The sequence below is a fragment of the Scleropages formosus genome, chromosome 8 (assembly GCF_900964775.1).
Source record: "Scleropages formosus chromosome 8, fSclFor1.1, whole genome shotgun sequence".
NCBI classification, from domain to species: Eukaryota; Metazoa; Chordata; class Actinopteri; order Osteoglossiformes; family Osteoglossidae; genus Scleropages; species Scleropages formosus.
This window is the reverse complement of record NC_041813.1, coordinates 29,227,966-29,249,479: the sequence shown is the minus strand read 5'-3', so window position 1 is coordinate 29,249,479 and position 21,514 is coordinate 29,227,966. Positions and strand designations below refer to the sequence as shown.

The 21,514-nt window shown below is 45.6% G+C and overlaps 3 protein-coding genes across 4 annotated transcripts; 2 read left to right on the top strand and 1 right to left on the bottom strand.

Annotated features, from left to right (window-relative positions):
- Positions 1-351: 351 nt before the first annotated feature.
- retreg3 (reticulophagy regulator family member 3) lies at positions 352-10,886 on the top strand. Its single transcript, XM_029254467.1, has 9 exons — positions 352-989; positions 4,304-4,410; positions 4,564-4,594; positions 4,981-5,107; positions 5,366-5,450; positions 5,711-5,848; positions 6,337-6,416; positions 6,725-6,857; positions 7,275-10,886. The coding sequence occupies exons 1-9, from the start codon at positions 790-792 to the stop codon at positions 7,832-7,834; spliced, it is 1,461 nt and encodes a 486-aa protein (XP_029110300.1). The 5' UTR covers positions 352-789; the 3' UTR covers positions 7,835-10,886.
- A 924-nt stretch (positions 10,887-11,810) lies between these two features.
- Positions 11,811-15,894, top strand: psmc3ip (PSMC3 interacting protein). The gene is made up of 9 exons (XM_018764604.2): positions 11,811-11,903; positions 12,093-12,193; positions 12,754-12,843; positions 12,980-13,091; positions 14,646-14,791; positions 14,936-14,989; positions 15,148-15,207; positions 15,336-15,440; positions 15,473-15,894. The coding sequence occupies exons 1-8, from the start codon at positions 11,882-11,884 to the stop codon at positions 15,390-15,392; spliced, it is 642 nt and encodes a 213-aa protein (XP_018620120.1). The 5' UTR covers positions 11,811-11,881; the 3' UTR covers positions 15,393-15,440; positions 15,473-15,894.
- Positions 15,895-15,902: 8 nt separating this feature from the next.
- mlx (MAX dimerization protein MLX) lies at positions 15,903-20,483 on the bottom strand. Of its 2 annotated transcripts, none has more exons than XM_018764602.2 (8): positions 20,387-20,483; positions 19,325-19,364; positions 19,151-19,240; positions 18,912-19,021; positions 18,562-18,664; positions 17,818-17,917; positions 17,486-17,687; positions 15,903-17,083 (listed from the first exon to the last, which is right to left on the bottom strand). In XM_018764602.2, exons 1-8 carry the CDS (start codon positions 20,426-20,428, stop codon positions 17,027-17,029), a joined length of 744 nt encoding a protein of 247 aa, XP_018620118.1. In that variant the 5' UTR covers positions 20,429-20,483; the 3' UTR covers positions 15,903-17,026. The 2 variants fall into 2 exon arrangements, with proteins under 2 accessions (XP_018620118.1, XP_018620119.1); XM_018764603.2 differs by having other exon boundaries at positions 19,325-19,505; positions 20,387-20,401.
- Between the last annotated feature and the right edge of the window lie 1,031 nt (positions 20,484-21,514).

Sequence of the window (21,514 nt, the reverse complement as noted above, 5' to 3'; positions counted from 1 at the left end):
TTTTGAGAAACTCAGGATTCATAGTAGATTGAACTGACTTGGAGAATTCATTGTGTGTGGTCATTTATTCTGACCATGCAAGTGAACACCCTTTAATAAACTAAATTGATTTTAATATTACTTTTCTTTTTTACTAAGTATGTAGTAATATTACAAGTTGCACACTTCAAAACGTTCTTCAATTTGGAGTGATAAATAAATCGAGGGTAGATGTAGAAAAAAATTCTGATTGAGTAAACTTGCGCTTGCGCAGTCCGCGTGTAAGGTCGGAAATGCACTGGAAGTTGGGAATTTTGGTTTTGCCATGTTGGTAGTACCTCAATATCAGTAAGGACGTAAGTGTCGAAATGAATGGATAATCTCGCGTGATTTCAAGAAGCCGCGCGAAAGACCTCGCACGGTGCCAGCAGTCAGTTACTGTTCGTAAACAACTGGCTTACGTTAAAGTCCCTCAATGTGTTCTTGTTAACACCATCAGTTCGGTCACACTTGTAGTAGTAGCTAGCACCAATAATGAGCGAAGGTTTGTGAAACTGTAGCTATAGGTGCTATGGATGCGGCCGCAGGGAATCGCAGAGAGCCGCGCCGGCCTTCAGTCGACGCCCGACTGCCTGCTGCTGTGTAGCCGAAGCCGGCTAGCCTGATTCGCTAGCAGCGGGGTGTTAGCATCGGCCTGTTAGCATCCCGTGCTGGTGAAAGGGGGTCGGAGACCTGACGCACCCCACACTCTCTCCATCTTAGAGCTTCGGTGTTACCGTTACTCGTGTCCAGCCACTGTTCCTCGCTGACATGGCGCTTGCCTGGGACGCGGCGGAGGTCCAGGAGGTGGCCGCGAGCGACAGGGACAAGCGGGTCCGCGTCGTGAAGGCAGCGCTCGTGCGGCGCCTGGGGCCCCACGAGCCGCTCGTGAGCCGCGCGCAGGCCGCGCTGCTGTGGGAGAGACCGGCGCAGAGCGCGCTGCTCTTCACGGTCGTCAACGGCATCTTCTGGTAAATAAACTAGCAAACGATATTAATTATGTTTTGTAATGAGGGAGGCCGAAAGGCGCCGTGCAGAGTTTGAATATACGGCCGGGCGGGTTTGTCCTGTTCCCGCGTCCGGCGTGCCGTGTGGCGTTTTTGAAAAAATAATTGTATAGCTAGTACTACTTGTCGCCTCAGTCACTGAACGTCTATGTTGCACGTTTACTGCGCGAAATAGCATCGTTTTCCCTAAATTAATCCCTAGGCTAGTATCAACTGCGAGGATGCAGAAATGTAATTTTTTTTCTTTGTAATGAGATAAATTTTATAATTTTTAGCAGTTTTTTCTTCCAGAAACGTAGTGAACTTTACTACTAGTCTACTGTACCCAGTGCTAGTTTAGCCTACTAGGGTAAACAGAGTGGTGGGATTTGAACAAACAACCTTATGATTGTAATATAATCAGCAAACTAATTGACAGGTCTTGTGGTGAGCAGGTGGGATAGTGGTTAACGGTGCCCCACTAATCCCACCTGCTGACCACAAGACCTGTCAGTGCTGATGCTTTCCTGAGCCCCTGTCTTTTTCATTTCCTCCAGTATTTAGGAAGCATCCTAACTTTGTTATCCAAAGTGGGTGAAGGGAAAACACAGCTGCTGGTTCCTGTCCTGAAAGTAATGGCTTAAAACACATTTAAAATTGTACAGGTGGCGCACGAGCTGGAAAGTTCTGTTTCACTACTGCTGGTAGTATGGTGACATAATAATGTACACGTGTTAAATCAATGCGATATAAATCAACTGTAGATGATTAAGTCCCAGTTTACGGTGATAGGAGTTTTCAGGCTGTCTGTCGGGTCAGTTGAAGATCAGGCAGTTTGAACTGAAATGACCAGAGATAAAGAAACAAATACTTTAATATCTCGTTCCACTTCTCCTTATTCAGTCTTGTGGGTTCAAGTGTGGACAGTTTTATTAATTCTTCTCTACATAAATGGCATATGAATTGGTAAGAACATTACACAGACTAATAATAAAGATTATACAGGTCATGCATGTTTGAATCTTTTCACTGAGCACTTCTGAAGCAGTTTGCTTAAGGTGTTAAGTTCAGGTAAGGGTATGTAATCTTTAAAGCTGGATTAATTAAAATATTGCCAGAGGACGGGGGAGAAGCGAAACTGTGTGTCACTGGCTTTTCTGTACAATAACCTTTGCCTAAGACTTTTTCCCTCCCTGTATGGTAAACATTTAATTGGGTGCATTCATCGCATTATTTAAGGCGTAATATCTGTGGGTGAGGTGCAGGGAGGCCTTGTCTAGCAAAACTGCTGTTGGACTGGTCAGACAAGCTGTCAGCAGGATTATTTGACCTTAAGTACCAGCAACAGTTCTCCCCCTTGAAAATGAATGATTTTCTTACTTGCTGAATGGGACTTGATTTTGTTCTTTCCCTTGAGAGTGTTTAGATATTTTGTGAGTTTAAGGGAAGGTTGTTCAAAATGTTACTTGTAAATCATTTTAATCTGAAGAGAGCTGTCACAACTTGTCTGCATAGCTAACTCTCATTATTACCAGCAACAGCTTCTGTGTAAGGCCAGTGCACACTTTGATTTGCATGGATGTAGTTTAACATCTGTGCAAACGATCTGGTATATTTCAACATACAGTCTAGAAAGAAGTTCAGCGTAATGCTTACAAGTTGCAGAGAAAGTAACTACAGAATGGGCAAAATATTTCACTTTATTTTTATAGAGCGCTCTTCTCACGCAATGACACAGAGCGCTTTAACACAGGTATAAGGCAAAAAAAAAAAAAAAAAAATCATATATGAAACAATGAACACAGTTGACTGATTGCCATATTCCAGTACCTTTATAGAGCTATAAGTATGCCTACAGGCCATGGAGGAAAGGAACAAGAACTCCCAAGTGAAAGTTGAGGGAGAAAAAAACCATCATGGTAGCTGGTCGTCATCTTCAGTCAGCATGGGATTTGTCTTTCACCACTGGCCAGCCTCCTCAGGTCTTTTGTAACGAGACAGTGCTCGACAAGAAAGAACAGAACAGTGTTGTTCATATTTACAGCAAGTACAATATATTTTATTCCTGCATGACAGGGGTTGAAGGGCAACACTTGGTGCTGGGCAGTTGAAGTGTGTGTAGATTCTCAGTCCAAGCACTTACACTCACGGAGCGGCAGTTCTGGGGATGGAAAGGCCTTGTTGACAAGAGAGGTCAGAGGAGAATGGCTAGTCTGATTTAAGATGACAAAGGCTACAGTAACTCAGATTTCTGTTCACCACAGTTGTAAAGAATGATAGAGAATCTCAATGCACAACACATCAAACCTTTAGGTAGATGGGCTACAACAGCAGAAGACCACAGCAGGTTCCACTCCTGTCAGCCAAAAACAGAAAGCTGGGGCTGCAGTGGGCCCAGGCTTGCCAAAACTGGACAGTTGAAGACTGAAAAAACATAGCCTGGTCTGATGAATCTTAGTTTCTGCTGAGGCACACAGATGGTATGCTTGAAATTTGGCAACAACAACATGACACAAGAAAGGTCAGGTCCATGGGTTCAACAGTCCAGGCTGCTGGTGGTGGTGTAACAGTATGGAGGATGTTTTCTTGGCATACTTTGGGTCTGTTAATATCAGTCATCACTTGAATGCCACAGCCTATCTGAGTATTGTTGCTAACCATGTGCGTCCCTTTATCGCCACAATTTAACCGTCTTCTAATGGCTACTTTCAGCATGATAATGCACCCTGTCACAAAGCGGAAGTAGTCCCAAACTTGTTTCATGAGCATGAAAGCGAGTTTATTGTTCTTCGGTGACATTCCCACTGGATCTGAATCCAATAGAACACCTTTGGGATGTGGTAGAATGTGATACAGTCATGTCAACATGGACCAGAATATCAAAGGAAAGTTTCCTAACATCTTGTGGAATTCATACCATGAAGAACTGAGGCTGTTTTGAGAGCAAAAGGAGGTCCTACCTAGTATTAGTATAGTGTTCCTAATAAAGTGCCCAGTCAGTGTGTGTACTTGACTGATGATAATTCCTCTGATCCTACCGTTCTGACAGTTTGTCTCAGTGCTGAGGCATTGTGGATGCCAGGCTTTGGCTCTAAAGCTTGCTGAGGAAAGAGGTGATTTCTCCCCGTGCTTGTGGTCATCTGTCAGTTATGATTTATTGCTTACAGGCTTAAGCAGTCAGAGTGGTGAATTGTTTATGCCCCCTAAGTACACAAAGATGAGCATATTATCAACTAGATTGAGCTCAGGTCATAAAGTTTTGCGTCAGTCTACTCTGGCTGGTGTTGTCCTCTTCCCAGGTTCTTTGCTCTTAGCTCCCTGAGCCCCCTGTTTCTGCTGTCTGCTGGCCTGGTGTTGGTCATCTGCGTCGATACCTGGAAGAACAGGATCTGGCCTGAAATCAGAGGTACAGTGGCTACCGTGAAACCCTGCCATTGATGTTGTCTTGGGGCAATAATAATGGTTTTGTTAGCACTTTCATTCACATAATGTCACTGTCTTCATGTGCTACAAAGTGAGTTTTATGGGATAATCTAAACAGTGTTTTCTTTGTTTACAGCCAGGGGGCCAGATGAATCCGAGAGTGAAAGGTATGATTTTATTCAAGCTGTTTGACTAATTCTGAGTTGTACCACTCTTCTAATTTTTGACTTCTATGCTGTTTTGCACTTCAGTGTGTGCTTGCAGATGCTCCAAATGTTTTGGTTAAGGCTTTAGCAGTAGGAGGAAATGGGCAAAGAGCAGTGATGGCAAATTGTTTGTACTTTGAGTAGTCTTTGCTTGGCACGGTCCTGGAGCACCATTAGGTGCGTAAGCTGATTTGCTGAAACTGTAAGCCAATTAGTACTCATTTGTATCCTCACAGGTCATGCTTCTTGTGATCGTGTAGGACACTCGAGATATGAAGGACGGTGATTTAAAAACATGATGTAGTTCAAGGAAGCAGTAAAATGCATATGGTCACTCCTCTCCACAGCTGGGGTCTGGTCCAGCCGGGAGTCCTCAGTGTTCCTGAACTGTGCCACTACATGGCTGTGTTGTGGGTCACGGGCTCGTCCTTTACTACAAGCCTCTTCCACTTTAAACGCCACAACCCAGGCAAGGTGAGAGCAGGTCTTAACTGCAACCGAGCCCAGAAGGGGGATATTGCTTAAGAACCATGAACTGTAGCTAAAGAGGATCAGAGGAAAACTGCAGTTGTACCTTTGAGGGGTGACAATCAAAAATCACATCAGTTTGTATCAGTAGAAATAAGTGGCTTATTTTTCTCAATGCAGTTTTGTTTTGGAGTACAATTCACAGCACTTGCAGAACAAGAACTGAATGTAGTAAGAGATAATGCAAAGTCCTGTGTTCTTCAGTTTTGTTTTCTAGCCTGCAGCCTGTTCACCTTCTTAGCCATGCTGGGATATTATATTCCAGGACTGCTGCTTTCCTACTCTGTCGGTGAGTACAAGGGCCCCCCAGTGTCTACAGTAAATGCAGCCAGTGGGCAAACTGATAGGGTCAACTTAGCTGTGTCGACTCATTTTGCACTGACAACTAAAAGTGGATTTGTGTCCTATTATTTGTTCTGCTTGTGACTCCTCGCCCCTTCTTTCCTTGATCTAGCTGCCTTATATCCCTGTTGCCCTGTCCTCACTTCTGACACTCCTCTGCTAACATGAGTACTGTCTCTCCTACCCTCTCCACCCTTTTCCTTATAGTCCTGATGGTGCTACTGGGTCCCCTGGCTGCGTACCACCGGATGTGGCCACGTCTATGTGTGAGGCTGGAGCCAGCCCTTCAGCGGCTGGACTTCAGTGTCCGTGGCTACATGATGTCCAAGCCCATAGAAAACCAGTGTGAGTAGAGGGGTGGGTTCAGTTTGATGGGCAGATATTGGCATGCTGTGGGGGGGTCCCAAGCGCTTAACCTACACTGTAATGAGCTTCTGATTCAAACCAGTGTTCTCATTAAATCCCAGACTTATGCAAACCTCAAGTTTCTTTGCAGTGAACTTGAATTCAGTGTCAGTTTTGTTCTCGAACTGGAGTGAATCCATTTCTGCTTTACTTAGTGTGGTACATTCTATAACAATCGTGGGGGCCAAAACATTTGTGTACGTGACTTGTGAATGTAATGTAAACCTGAAGGAAAGGGAGCCATGTTCCCCTTTGTTTAAATGTTTCCACATCCCCATGCACCCAGTGCTCATAAATGGGGTGTGGGGATGATACCAATATAGTGGTCTACCCCTACACTTGAGGTTAAAACCAGGCAAAGTCGGGATGCCGGTTCAACAAGTAATTAATGGTTAGGGTGTGTGTGTGTGTGTGTGTGTGTCTTGTAGTTTTACGTCGACCTCTCAGGCCAGCTGTGGCGGGTGATGCCAGCGACAGTGAGGAAGAGCTTGCTGCCTTCTGCCCCACGGTAATTCAGATGTCAGACACTTGATAACTGTCTCCTTCCTGTAAGTGACGCCTTCTCTAGTTTTTATAGTAGGGCCTACAGAGGAGGCAAAAATATTTCAAGCAGGACATCTGTCATGATGATGACTTACAAAGATGTTTGGTGCCAGTAGTTTTATTTAGTTGGATGGTTATTTTGAGATATTTGTTGCCTGCGTGATAGGGACAGACTGGCTACATGTGATAAATGAAAATAGGCCACCGGTCGTGCCGACCTCCTCCTCGGTTCAGCCTTTGAGTAACTGACACTGGCTCCACTTCCCTCCCAAGCTGGACGACGCTGCAGTAGCCAGGGAGCTGGCGATCACGGACTCGGAGCACTCAGACGCAGAAGTGTCGTACACGGACAACGGGACATTCAACCTCTCCCGTGGCCAGACCCCTCTCACGGAGGGGTCAGAGGGTGAGGGCTGCTGCCAAGCGTTGGAACACCTCAGTCGTCTGATCGAAGGGACTAATTTGCATGCTTGCTATCAGCAGGATCACCGTTGCAGCAACACATCATCAGTAGGGTGAAACTAACCTGTCTCACAATGGTCTAACCCCAGCTCACATTCCCTATCAAAACCTTCCGTATGAAGCCGCTTTTACGGGGTAAAAGGCATATTTTCATACACTGTTCTCACGCACGGTTGTACCCATCTCTCATATATGAGGGCTGAGTGAATTATTCAGAGTAGAGGGGAATATTTTGTCCACTGACGCTAACTGTACACATAGCTCAGGCACAATGCTCACACTAGAGGCATTCCTGTTTCTCCTCTGTGTGCTGTCCTGTACGTGTCCCTGCATGCTGCTAACTGGAGGTCCTCTCGCTCAGACCTGGACAGGCACAGTGACCCGGAAGAGTCTTTTGCCCAGGATCTCCCTGACTTCCCCTCCATCAATCCGGATGCCACGCTCTTGGATGACGACGACGACACCAGCATCGGGCTGCCCAGCCTGGCCCCATCCACCATTTCCGGACTCCGGTCCACAACGCTAGACGTTGATATCCACCTGGACTCGGACCAGGAGGATCTGGACACTGAACTATCCCTTAGCGGTCTTCCACCTGTTGACTTGACAGGAGAGATTGCAGGTGCCATTGCCAGCAACATGATCCAAGCAGCCCTGGCAGGGGCTCTACAGCCACGTCCCCCCCCCGGCCCCCGCCGGGAAGCCAGGCCCAGGGCTGGAGGCCCCAGGGGCTTTCGCAAGCAGTCCAGCTCTGAGCTGGATACCGACTTGGAAAATGAGGACTTTGAAATGCTGGATCAGTCGGAGCTCAGCCAGATGGACCCCCTCGGAGGGTCCTCTCGCAGCAGTGGGCAAGGGGGCGCGCAGACACGGAGCCAGGGGTCTGGTTTCCTGTCCAACCTGTTGGGAAAACCACAGTAAAGACCCCCTTTTTGTACACATCTGTAACAAGCCATGTTTGCCAGGCTAGCTGTGGGCATGAGTGTGTCTGTGAGTGTGTAGTTAGGCGGGTCCCAGTTGCCATGGACTGGCTTTGGTGTGCAGTTTCTATCTATCACTGTGAAGTATTTTATTCATTCACTTTTAAAGTTTAGTTTTGAGGTAATTTCCTCCTCTCGAGTCTGATCGCCACAGACTCCGTTTTGATAATTTTTCTTTTGTAGGCTGAGCAATAGGACATACGGTTAACGAAGAACTAAACAACTGACCAACCAGCATAACTGCTATTTGCCAATTTGTCCCAAGTCTACTTGGAAGACTAACCAAATGCAATGTCTCCTACATGTGTGTAAACTTCAGCAAAACAATAAAATGAAGACTATGCCTTTGTGGGCATTTTTCCATTTAACTCGCTGACAACTGGTCCTTCGCTGGTATTTAATGCTAGTGTACTGGATGTACTTAACCTGCTGGTGTATTAATAAAGTATTACACAATTGAAGTACTGCTGTGCAAAATTTTACCTATTTTACTAATCTGTGCATATTAATGAATCACACAGACAAATTCTTTTTCTGCCATTTTACATTTTTCTTGATTTTATACATTGGTTCTTTAAGCAACTGATAATGTAGTGAAGTAGCATTTTTCTCATTTTCTGTTTTACCTAATAAGTCCATTGTTGTCTTGTAAACTTGTACAAAAGAAATTTTTTCAGAATGATTTGGAGGAAAAAGGTGTGTGTCCTTGTTGGTGAGTTAAATGAAAAATACCCTTTGCTTTGTTATTGAAATATTGACATGGGATGAAAATCACGGGACCAAACGTGTACATTCCGGTTTCTGAAGTCATTTAGAAACTGTGCTTGTTTAAAAGATCTAAAGTGTGTGTGTCTGTGTGTGAAAGAGAGACAAAGAAAACGCATGTATTTTGTTTCCCACTTTAATGCTTGCTTGTTATAAAAGTCTTTTGTGGTTCAGCTGTACTGTAAATTGGCAGACTTGAGATGCGTCCTCGTGAACGTTGAATTTGTGAGATCAGGGTCATACCACCTGCCAGTGTACAAATGTAAATAGTCTTGTTTGCATGATCCGTCTTATTCGGTCAGACTCAGGCCAGCACAAATGTTCTTAAGTTGATATTGAAATTGTTGTTCCGAGTCTTGACGTAAACAGGGAACTGCTTGGGTTTCAGCAGTGGAATCAAGGCCTTTATAATGTAAACATCAAGACTCTCCATGAGCCTCCAAGGCAGCAGGTTGAGGCCTGGGTCGTCGTCATCTGTGCCGCCAGGCCCTTGTCACTGTGTGTGTCAGCGTGAGCATGTGAACACGCTACCCTCATAGGTGTAAGAATGTGCCTCTCACTGTGCTGTTTTCCCCCTCAAACTGTAACTGTAGCAAAATGAGTCTTGATGGGAGATGAAACTGAATGAGTGTTGTTCACTGGCAAAGATGCACTTTCCATGTAGCCTGTACCACCGTGCCAGGTTGGTTTTTGTGGAAAACTTAACAGTGAAACTATACTTTTAAGTGTCCGGGTGAATCTCGGCTCTGAGGCGACGAGCAGAAGTTTCCGGCTGGACCGCAGCTGAAGTGTGTTCCTGTTTCTTTCTCGAGTGTTCAGCTGGACCTCAGGTTAGCATCTTCCCTCCACTTAATGCATCTCAATTTTACAAAGTAATTGGAAGTGTATTGCTGCTGCTGATCACATGCAATATTCTGCATTTGCGCCTCACCTTTGCTGTTCCGCACCGTCAACATTTTGTCATCGATTTGCCCTACCGTGCGGTGGTTCCCGAAAGCTCCCGACTGAATATCCTCCTGCTTTTGCTGTTTAATTGTATGTAAATGCAGAGTGTTCCCTACTCATGGCTGTTTTGTGCAAAAACAGAGATCCACTTACGTACAACCAAATTGTGGTAAAACGAAAGTTTGAGCTAATTACGGGTAGCTCAGCAATCAGATATGCTAAATTTTGCTCTAATTGAAGTACTAATATTAGTCCTTTTGCACAGCTTACAGATTGGTAGACCTGATTGACAGGTTCGTATTATCTTGGTGTATTACGTGTTTTTATGTGTGAAATGTCCTACTGCAGCACACGCATGTGTCATATTTCTTTTGTGTTTCATTGCTGTATTTGAGTTGGCAGAAAGTCCCAGCTTTGATGCTTAAAACATTAAGACACAAGGAATTAAGTGCCGCTGGTGAATACAGGGACATTCAGCGATAAAACGGAAAAACCTCCTCTTTTAAAACATCTTGATCTTTTCAACAAAGTAGCAGTGGAATTTTCTTTCTACGGCAAAACCTGTGTTAATCTTTTGGAGAAACTGACTTTGGAAATGTTTTTTTTTTTTTTTTTTTTTTTTTTTTTTTTTTAACGGTACAAGTTTTTTCCACACAGTGTCTTGTGTGGATCGCAAACACGTACCACATTACACAGTACCTCTCTGTAAAAATGGCAACTGATAGATATTGTTTCATAATGTCTGTTGTCATGAAATATGTGCTGTTTTTTGTGATGTGGGTGAACAACTTAGTGGAAAAAAGCTAGTTTTCATATAAATGAGCAGAAGGCCTTACTCTGGACATATTTACTACTTCTGTCGAAAAAAGAGTAGGAAGTAGTTTTCGTTCAATGTGTAACTTATGTTAATTATTTTGATTTTTTTTCTTGAGGCATGTTTGAACAGTTCAGATTTGTACAACTAACCCATACTGTAAAAAAAAAAAAAAAAAAATGTTTTACTTTCCTTGGTCCTGAAAAGAACAGAACAGAACACACTGTGAATAGTCATGGGAAGCCTGGATAATGCCTGACTTTGGTAAATTGAGGTAAACAATGTTTAGAAGTGCAGTTTGGCAGCACGCTTTTGTTCCATTTCACAAATGAATAATGAAGGAGAGTGCAGTGGAATATGTTTACACAACACATGACCACAGAGTGTGTGAACAGTAACTCGGAGCCCTCTCCATGGGGTGCAATTCAAAAAAGTACAGCGCATTTATTAAATTGAGTGCAGAAAATGTCTTATTGTGGTGGTCTACGTGATTTCCCCGTGTTTGACAACTAAAGGCTCTTTTATTACTTTTTATGCTGTCTGTAATAGGGGGTTAAAAGTGTTTTTTCCCCCATTTAAAATCACACAGGCTTAATTTGTGCTACACAAACAGCTGGATTATACATGATTGCAGAAGCAGCGCTGGGTTCGGTACCTGTGTGGAAGGTAGGCGCTGTGCTGTATGGAAAATAAAATGTTTGTGAGAAATGTAGGGCAAAATATAATGGGAGGAAGAGCAGGATTGGCCTCCTGGGGCAGATTGTTTATTGAACACTTTTCTCTGAACTCTTTTCCTTTTCCACACAATTGTTGACATGTTAGAGGTTGAATAAGTGGCTGGTTTTAAGAGCAATGTGGACACATTGTGCGGTGTTGAGTACAATGTTCCTTTATTGTGCAGAGTAAAATGATTTCTCTCTGTAACTGGTTTTGATATGTTTTGATGTGAAAATCTTATTAAAGACAAAGTCTACGGAGTAGTTGCATGTTATTGTATGAACATTAGCCTTTTGAAAAGGATAAACGAGACGGCACGCAGAAATGATCGCACTGAGTTATGAGACACGAACGAAGACGCGCTTTTGTGGTTCTGCTGTGCGCAACACTTTTATAGAATGAGCACTTGCTGCCATCTACAGTGGCTTTTCTGGGCGAGCGGATAAATTGCACACCCTAAGAGAATTGCAGCATGACTGAGTTAACTGTCAGACCATTAGATTGATTATTTTTTATGAAAAACATTTTAGATTAAACAAGCGCTTGCGGCTTTTACACTCGTACGAAGGGACGCAGGTGTCGCTTCTCCTTTAAGAGCCGAAACGCCAGCGCTTGATTCCTATTGGTTAGACGCCGGTCGCTGGAATCAATTCTCCCACAATGCATTGCTGCGCGCGTAAATGTGAGTCGGGTCTGTGGGGAAACGAGTGATTTTCTAAGTGGAGTGAGTGCTGCGTAAAGAGCAGAATGAGTAAGAAAGATCCGCAGGGTACGTAGCCTCGATTTCACTACTTATTCCGAGCACTGCCAAGAACGCTCTGCAACCGCCTGTCCCCGTTAAGGAAAAGAATCGTTGAAAAATAAAGCCCGGCGTGTAAACAGGCAGAGCGTTTTCGCTCAACGCTGACGTGATGTTTGCCGGCCGCAGTGCTGAGGAGAAATTTCTGTCGTCATGCAGGTGTCGCCGTCATTCTCGACTACATGAACGAAAATAACCGGCCGTACAGCGCGCAGGATGTGTTCGGGAACCTGCAGAAGCAGCTCGGCCTCGGCAAGACGGTGCGATCGGCCTTCGCTCCCCTGCCCGCCTGCTTGCCTGCCTGCGCGAGCTCACCGCTGTGCGCTGGCATGACGTCACTTGAAACTCGCAGTAACAGCGTGGTGGTTATTGGCAAACAGCCAAGTGTGTGGGATAAACTCCGAATTGCGGGTTTCACTGTTTTTTTGGGGGGGGGGTTAACATAAAAACTCAGTGGGACAAACGAACACGATTTATGGCGTAAAGTAAACTATACCAACAGATAAAGCAGTCAGAAGTAATGATAAAGATGATGATGGCAGGGACAGCTCGTACTACAGTAGTAGTTAAAGCTTCTGCCTTTTGGACCCAAAAGGTCACACGTTCAAATCCAATCCTTGACTTTAGTACCCTTGAGCAAGGTAGTTACCCTAAATTGCGCCAGTAAAAAATTGCCCAGCTGTATAAATGGGTAAATAATCGTAACAGTAGCTTAACATTGTAAGTTGCTTTGGAGAAAATTCTCAGCTTAGTAACTAAATGTGTGATGATGATGTTTCTCACTTTGGCCATTTCTCATCTCACATCACTGACCATGCAGGCTGTGGTTAAGGCTATGGAGCAGTTGGCACAGCAGGGGAAAATCAAGGAGAAGGTGTACGGCAAACAGAAGATCTACTTTGCAGATCAGGTGAATTTGGTTCGCTGCCATGATTAGGCAACAAGGGAATCTCATGAAACGCGCAGAGCGAAGCGGTAGGCGGCGATCTGCAGGGGTCGATTTTGTGTTTGAATTCGGCATCACGCTCTTCACCCCGCGCCCTCAGTCCCAGTTTGCGGACGTGAGCGATGCGGATCTCGGGGACCTGGACGGCCGCATCGCAGAGCTCAACTCCCAGGTGCAGACTGTGACGCAGAGCTGCAAAAAGCTGGACGCAGGTGCTTGTCAGGTGCCCCCCCTCCTGCCTTTGTTTTTTAAAATCACTTCTGTTGTTACAGATGCTGTGCGATATGTGTATTTATTTGGTAAACAGCACACACACAGGCTTCATTTAGCTCAGCCAGTGATAACTGTGATGGTACGTGATACGTGTGTGTCTGTGTGCACATACAGTATATATAGTGTACTTGGATTGGCATTTATACCAAACATATATGTATGGACATGTTTCTTGTGTATCACAGCCATGTTACACTGTACAAATATGGCAGTGCTGCGTGTGTGATTCTAAAATGTACAGCCATCACTGCACCCAAAAGTGCTTGGTAACAATGCTGCCAATATCACCTGATCTTAACTAGTATAAACTAATTTAAGGAATATGACTGGGATAACTATCGTCACATCAGTCTTTTCATGAGGGAAGACAAATGAAGGCAAGAGAATATACCTGTAAAAAATAGAGACCCAAAGCGTGAAGTGGCCTACACATAACAAGTACCCATGATATTCGTGGTAAATGGACTAGTGACTGATTTCAATGAAATGGCTTGCATTGATACTAATTAAAATATTAAACTGGATTGAAATTCAACATTATTTCCTGATCCATTTGGTGTATTAATGAAGTTCTGTTGGGAGGAAGGCAGCTTCTAAGTGTGTTGAGATTATCGAGGTATCCTGGAACGTTGTCACACGGCAGCGAAGCTTCAGGTTCAGTGTCATGCTCCACAGATGGCGAAAATGCGAAACCGACCGATTTTGAAAAATGCCACCCAAGCCTTTTTGTTTAGTCTTGTTCCCAATTCGCTGGTAAGTTTGGTTTTAAAATGCCTTTTGTCGCTTGCGGCGTTTGAGAACGATACCCAAGCGTTGACTTCAACGCGAGGTCACCTTTAGCATTGTCCCCTGGACGAGAGTCCTTAAATAAAATAAAATAAAAGAACGAGAAGGAATCCTTTTCTAGAAAAGGTCCGCGTCATCCACATTAAAGACAGGTTCAGGAGGATAGTTTCCTGGCCCCATGATGACTTCAGAGTTGTCGGAAGTTCTTGGGCTGCCTTTGTATCTCCACTCGGCTCAGCATCGGTGAATATGAATGTGTGAAGATACTTCTTGCTTGCTTTTATTTATTTACTTACTTACTTACTTACTTATTGACATGTTCTTGTGTTTGATCTCCCACCCAAATGCTGACACACACACCCCTTCTTGAACAAGTTACTTTTACGGCAGACAATTTCGAGGTCATGGTTTCAGAAGCTCTCATCTTGCCTGCATTTTTTAAAACTGTTCTTACTGTAGACTTTGTCAAGTTTAAAGTAGTGTTTGTTTGGATGTGAAACTGCAAGTGTTAAGAAAGCTGAAGTGTCAAGTTGATGCTCAACACTTGCAGTCAGTTTCACATCCAAACAAATGCTTCTCCTTTGCTTCTTTGACTGTCACCGCTAACATCTGTAACACGGCTCATGTGCTTGGGCTGAGCTTGACCTGGGCGGACGGGAGCTCGTGTGGAGGTTGGCCTCACTCGGTTTCTTGCTTCCCTTGATCAGCGCTGAAGGAGCTCCAGAGCTCCCTGACAACAGAGGAAATGACGAAGGAGGTCGAGGAGCTGAAGCAGGAGTGTTGTGCGTGCAGGGAGCGGTTGAAGGGAATTAAATCAGCGGACAATCACGTTACGCCAGAGGAGAAAGAGAAGGTACCTCAACGAATCCTAAAATTGGTCTTTACTGCAGGACCTTGAATTAATTTCCTCCATTTCATTGTTTTTCCTTTCAGGATTAAATTTGCATTTCACTTCCACGTCTGAGTGAATTTATAGTAAACTTTTTTTTTATTGCAGGTTTACAAGGAGAGAAATGCTTACCTAAAGGAGTGGAAGAAAAGAAAGAGATTGGTAACTTTGCCTACTTTCTAGTTGTATTGATAATATTGATGAGAATTGAATGACCGTCTAGCAGTCTATTCTGGTCCAGTCCATTGTTTAACACAATTTCGTATCTGGCAAGTTTGACCTTATTAAACATCAGCAGTGACAATTAATTTCTATCCAAGGCATCGGATATGATTGATTCCATTTTGGAGGGATACCCTAAGAGCAAGAAACAATTTCTGGTAAGCGGTTTTATTTTTGCCAGTCTTTCTCAGATGCAGTAATGGTGGTAAGTAGCATCTTCCATCACAGCTACTGTGACTGTGTGCTGTTGTAAATTAGTTAATGGTGGATTTTGCGATCAATTCAGGAGGAAGTTGGAATAGAGACAGACGAAGACTGTAAAGTGAACATGCCGAGCGTGTGACGGAACAATTCTACTGTTGTACGCTATAGTTACGCTTCATCTGCTGGCCGCTGCACCGAAAAGCTGATCCATCTGCTGGTGATACTTCCGGTTTAAAAAGGGCGGCTTTATTCCATTTGTGTTCACGTGTCGTCTTCTACCACTATGGTTTTTTTTTTTCGCTTTTGAGTTTCACTGAAAAATCTAAATGTACAGTATACAGTAAAAGGAGCACCTGTAAACAAATAAACAGTTGTTTATTTGCAATTACAAATATTGATATAAAAATACTTTATCAGAACATGAAAAATGGCCTTGTTTGTATTTACTGATAGAAATAAGGCCATTTAAGAAATTTTATTTGTACAAAATTCTCAACACAGAACAGTAATGATCAGACACTCAACAATCTTCAAAAATTACCATACAGCACAGATGCTTGAAAAGTAAACTGAAGCCTTGCAGAACAATCCTTGTGAACATATTGATTTACATTCTTTGCTTTTCAGTAGACAGTCCCGGGTCCAGTCCCGGGGTTCAGTAAGTGCATTCGTACGTGGTAATTTCAACGTAAGAAATAGTCTTCGCTGAGCAATGTCCTTAACGCCTCCTTTCGCATGCGTGTCTTGCTCTAAGTATAACATGAAACTATTAGCGATACATAGTCAAGAAATATTCTGAATATTTGCTCATGATTTTGATTACATCTATAACTGTAGGGGAGGGACTTGGATTTATTGCATTAATATTTTAATAAAATCCAAGTAAATGGATGTCTTCAGTCAGTGGGTACTCAATCTTTCCTCCTGTAGTCTCATGGAAGGGTGAGTTGACGCCAACTGTGCGCTACCATTACCCCCAACCAGGCTACTTTCAGCAGAGTTGCGTAGTGATTCGTATTAAACTAATTACCACAGGCCCTCTGTGCACTGTCTAGACTTTTTGCTGGAAGTGTGGATTAGAAGCTCACATCACCTGAGGGCAGATTTTCTAAGTAGTGGATGGGCTTCCTATGAGGACTTTGATGCTGGACCTCAAGGGCCACTCATTATTTGGACAACAGGTGCCAAGTCTTTCACCTGGTGTTGCAAGTACAAAGCAAGCGAATCTCTGGAACCTGAAGAACTGTGACCAGTGATACAGAACCAGACACAGAGGCCATTGGTGAGCTATAATTCAGGCTCCCTCCAGCAGTCTGAAGAAGTGATGTGCTAATTCACATTAAATATAAAGACAGAGAAACAAGAGAATGAGGAACAAATACTGAGATCACTGTAATTAAATCAAAAGAACCCTGAATAAAGAGAATTTGTATTTGGAACGCTTATCTATACACCAAGAGATGGCAGCTCTTGAGCGCCTGAGTGTAGCGGGTTTTAAGTTTCCCTTTTGACAAGCAACAATCATCAGAGACCAGGTAAGCAGGTCGGAGTTGCGTGTGTGTCTCCAGATGCCTTCCGGTGGATCGGCGAGATCTGAAGCAAGCGACGGATACAGGTGCCAAATGCAAGGATTTGCCGCCCTCTCCGGACGTGTCGTTTTCCACTGTCTACCAGTTAGAATACTGCGAAGATGGTGAGGTGGAAGGCCCCGGGTCTCTGTAACCCGGCTGCTCCTTCCCTCACAGCAGTTCCTGCCAGAGCCGCTTGGCTTTGTCAGTAGGCGTGGCTGTTCAGTTGCTGCAGCACCCCCATCACAAACTCCCGCAGGGTCTGCCAAAGGAAGAACGAGAAAGGCTGCATTCTGGTCATCTTGACAGCAAGTGGTGTGCCATGATTGATTGCAGCCTCGTGCAAACCCAGCGGCTCTGGGACGTGTAGTAACGCTGGGTTGAACAATTACTTGCCCTTAGACCCTGTGGGGAGGAGTCCTGCAAAATGTGTGTTTGGGTGGGTGTCCTCACGGGAAAATCAGGAACACTACTCTATGCCCTAGCAACCCTTATGATGTGGTGTAGAACTATGTTCGCTTTCAACAATTCAAAAAAGTAAGAGCGATGAAGCTGCCTGATACACAAACTCTGACATGACTTTGGTTCAAGCGCATGTTCAGCCTGACAGGACATAGCAGTAACTACAACGGGCAAACCCTCAACCCCGGGTGTAGTACAGTACCTGTGGCTTGCAGTGCTCTTCGATCCAGCTGAAGACGCAAGCAGAGAGCTCCTGGAAGCTGGAGACAGAGACGCTGGTGCTGAAAGACTGGAAAAGGGAGTCCATGATGCTTTGGAATATGCTGAACTTCACCTGGTCTGACACCTGCTCGTCACTTTGCTGCGGGTTGTTCTGGTGTGCCTGGACAATGTGCTCGTAGTTTCTGCACACACATACACACACTCGTCAGCAGTGCAAAGCTCACCTTTTTTCCTTGAGTATATTTTACCTCATATTGTTGCACCCAACCCCCCAAAAACAGAGGTCCTTCAATTTTGAAGATATGGTCTTACGTCTTCATGATCTTGAGCGCCATCACTTCCTTCCGCAGAGTTGACACTTCCTCCTCTTGCTTCTTCTTCTCTTTGTGCAGAAACTGGATGTAGTCGATTGCTGCCAATTGAAAAAGAATCGTATCATTGCATAAAAGTTCAGCCAGAAATTTGTTTTAAACATCATACAAATCTGTGCGTGCAGACAAAAGTAATCCAACTGACGAAGGCTACATCGTGTAAAAAAAACATGCAGAGACCAAACGTAATAGAAATGACAACTTCTGCCAGCAACCCTGTTGTTATTATGACTTGGACTTCTCATACGTTTAACTGGAATGCTTTTGCTTTATGGGGTGGGAGCTAATTGTAAATGCCCTTAACACTTAACGTGGATAGTTGCAAACTGTACGGCTATAACATTTGACAACTACTGCTCGACCTGCTATACGGTAACGTTAGCTGCAAGGTGGTCGCATTTCTTGACTCAGTCGGTGCCTGGCAGTGATTTTATTTTCTTTTCAAAAACGTAATTTACAGAACGTTTGGATGGTTCTGTTCAAGTTACTAAACTGGCTAGCAAATGAAAAACGTGCATCTTTGGTGGTGCAAGAAAATGCTGTCAGAACAGAACCCTGTCGAAGGTCAAAGACCTCCTGTAGGTACCTTTGTGTTAGCGTGAAGAGCAGAAGTGCTGGACACTAAAAACACAGCAGAAGGCTACAGAAGCGCTTGAACACACGGAACAGGGAAAACGAGACTGACTTTTCTGCAAAACTGTTGCCTTGCTGATCTTCTGCGTCCCCATTGCGAACTCGGACTGCTGCTGACAAGTGGGGACAATCAGCTGCAGGTCATCGTAGCCTTTCTGGAAGGACAATGGAGAGCAGCATTCGGTTGGTCTCAAATCAAGGCACGACGGAGAACTTGTGAATTTATCACCGGTCGTTGCCTTCGAAACAACTGCTCGCTGTCCTCTTTGGACAAAGTCTATTCGGGCAGGCGCACGCATCAGCATCGAGAGCACTATCCTTGTGTCACTTCCCTTCCCGATCTTCAGAGATGTTCACGTGGAGCAATCCTGCAACTACATGCAAGCCACAGACACCTCTGACCTTGATGGCATCCCTGCGCTTCTGCTCCGCCTGCGTGTGCGCCTGCCGCCGCCGGTCTTTGTACGACTCCTTGTAGGAGGTCTCGTGTCTGTAGTCGCTGTCCTCGTCATCTGCGAGGGACAAGAAGAGAAGAGCGGAGGGATCCTCGATACCATGGACCAAGGGGCGCAACGAAGCTCCGATCAAACATCTGCAGCGCTGCACCTTCGGCAGCGGCGAGCGTCGAAAGCCTCACCCACCTGTGTTCGGTACGGAGGAGGCGCTCGTGGAGCCGATGCTGTTGGCGCGCGAGACGAGGGAGCCCTTCCTGGCGCTCTCCGCAAAGAAAGCTGCAGGGGAACACGGTCGCATCGCTTTCATTCGCTCGCAAAGTGCCGACGGTCCGGGAGAGCGGCGAGGCGGCGCTCACTTACTGTGGTCGAAGCCGTTGTCGGCGAAGGCGCCGTCGACGTGCTGCTCCATGGCGAGAGCGGCCCGGAGCAGGAACAAATAGGGAAGGAGAGACAAGCACTTCAGAACTGCCTTCCTCTTTTATTCGGAAACAGAAATATTGGGAAACGCCTCTGGCTCTGCTGTAAGACCGCCCCTGCCGCTCTGTTTTTTGTGTATTTGAATGAAAACAACAGGTGGACATTCGAATGAGATGAGGCCGGTCCATTTCATTATTTACGGCTTTTCAATCTTCCTGTTTTGTCCTACTTTACTTCACTTTACCACCGTGCTGGAATTACCATGAACAGGAGGGTAACCAGCAGAGCACATCAATACTGGATCTTTGTTTGTAGAGGAAAGGGCATCGATTTACACCTCTTGACTCGTTTGCCTGTTATAATTATAATATATAGCTTGTCCAGGGCAGGGCTGTAGGTCCAGCCTGTCCTGTATCCTCATCATCATTCTGAGTGCTTAGTTAGTTCTGCCAAAGTACCTGCGCTGTTTACACATTGTGATTGTTATTATTAAAGTACAGGAAAAGCCCTACGTGTCACTGACTCAGTTACCACCACACAGCACTGCCACGGGGCTGTCCCCGCACACACACACGCGCGGGCGCGCGCTGGTGTCCATTCCACTCGCCGAAACGAAAGCTACGTCAGCGAGTCCCACACCTCACCTGTGTGTGTGTGAGTTGGTTGGTACCGCGGTAACGGTCGCGCAAACAAAGCGCTCGTGCCGCTCCTTATCCGCAGGACTGTGCGCCGCGCACGGGGTCTGTCTGTGTGTGTGTGTGTGTGTGTGTGTGTGTGTGTGTGTGTGTGTGTGTGTGTGTGTGTGTGTGTGTGTGTTTTTAACTGATAATGTGATGTTCGCCGCGACAAAACAGCTCCTCGGCAGCTGTACACACAGCCAGGCCGTCGTGCTCCGCGGTGAAGTCGCGCGCAACTCTTTTACTTCCGGCCAGCGGCTCGCCGCACCGTCACTAAGGGCCCTTCCTGCCGCCTCGTCGCCCCGTTTTCATACGGGCGGCGACTTACTTTGTTCCAGGGATCCTCCGGTGAGGCGCTGGGTTCCGTCATGTCGGAGCGGGCGGGCGGGCGCGGCGCATTGCATCATGGGTACAGGAGAGCCTTCGCCTCGAGCTCCGCCCGCCCTCACGTCACGCACGTACGTCACGCACGTCACCCTCCGACGCCTCCGCCGCCGTGCGCGTTTCACCGAAGTGTTTCCGCTCCCGGGGCTCGTGAAGCCCTTCGCTGAGCGCTCCTACCGCTGAACCCAAAGAGCTGTGGCGGTGGTGCACTTCAACCGCTGCGCCACCGGCGGCGTCCCCTGGAACTGTTTTCAGAGTCATTTATATTTGCTTAGTCATTTACTTGTTCTTTGTCGACTGGACTGGCTGCCTCTTTCTTCTTGTTCTGTCCAATAAGGAATGACTCAGTGACTCTACTGCAAAATCGTTGCGTGGTTAAATTACAGCCTCCAGTTAAAGGTCAGGGGTTTGAACCCCTCTTTTAACAGCTTCTCCCTTTTAACCTCCATGACATGATGAACTAAGGTCTGCGGAAGGAGCACGCATAGTTGTAGGCCTCTTTCGGCTCACGAAGCTGGGTCTCGAACCCCCTTCCAGCACAGTCCCGTATCTTTGACAGCCCGGCAGCACTCGCATTTACTAACGCAAGTTCCTAAAGGGGGGTGCCGGGATATGGTTGCTTCTGTGCTGCAGGGGATAAAGCATTACACTTGACTGAAGGTGACCCAGGGTTTGAGTCCCAGACCATCCAGGAAGGACAAGTATGTTTAAGGTACGTATAATAAATGTGTCCTACCTGATGAGACGTCAATGTGACCGAGTTCTCCTGGGGGACATGGGGACAAGGTCACAATGGTGTTGAGACTAAGTCAACTGGTGACCAAAGAGAAACACAGCAGTTCAATAGAGGGCACTTTTACACTGTAGGAGTGTAGAAAGGCCCCACCGCAGGGTGCTTTTTTCCCTTCGACACATTCGCTCCAAGGTGATGTCTGTTTGACAAATGGCAATTTTTGGGCAATGGGAATAAAGGCACAACTTAAGTTGATTTTCAGGTGTCTGACTTCAGAGGGGGCGCGGTAGGTCGGACCGGGTCCTCCTCTGTGGTGGGTCTGGGGTTCGAGTCCCGCTT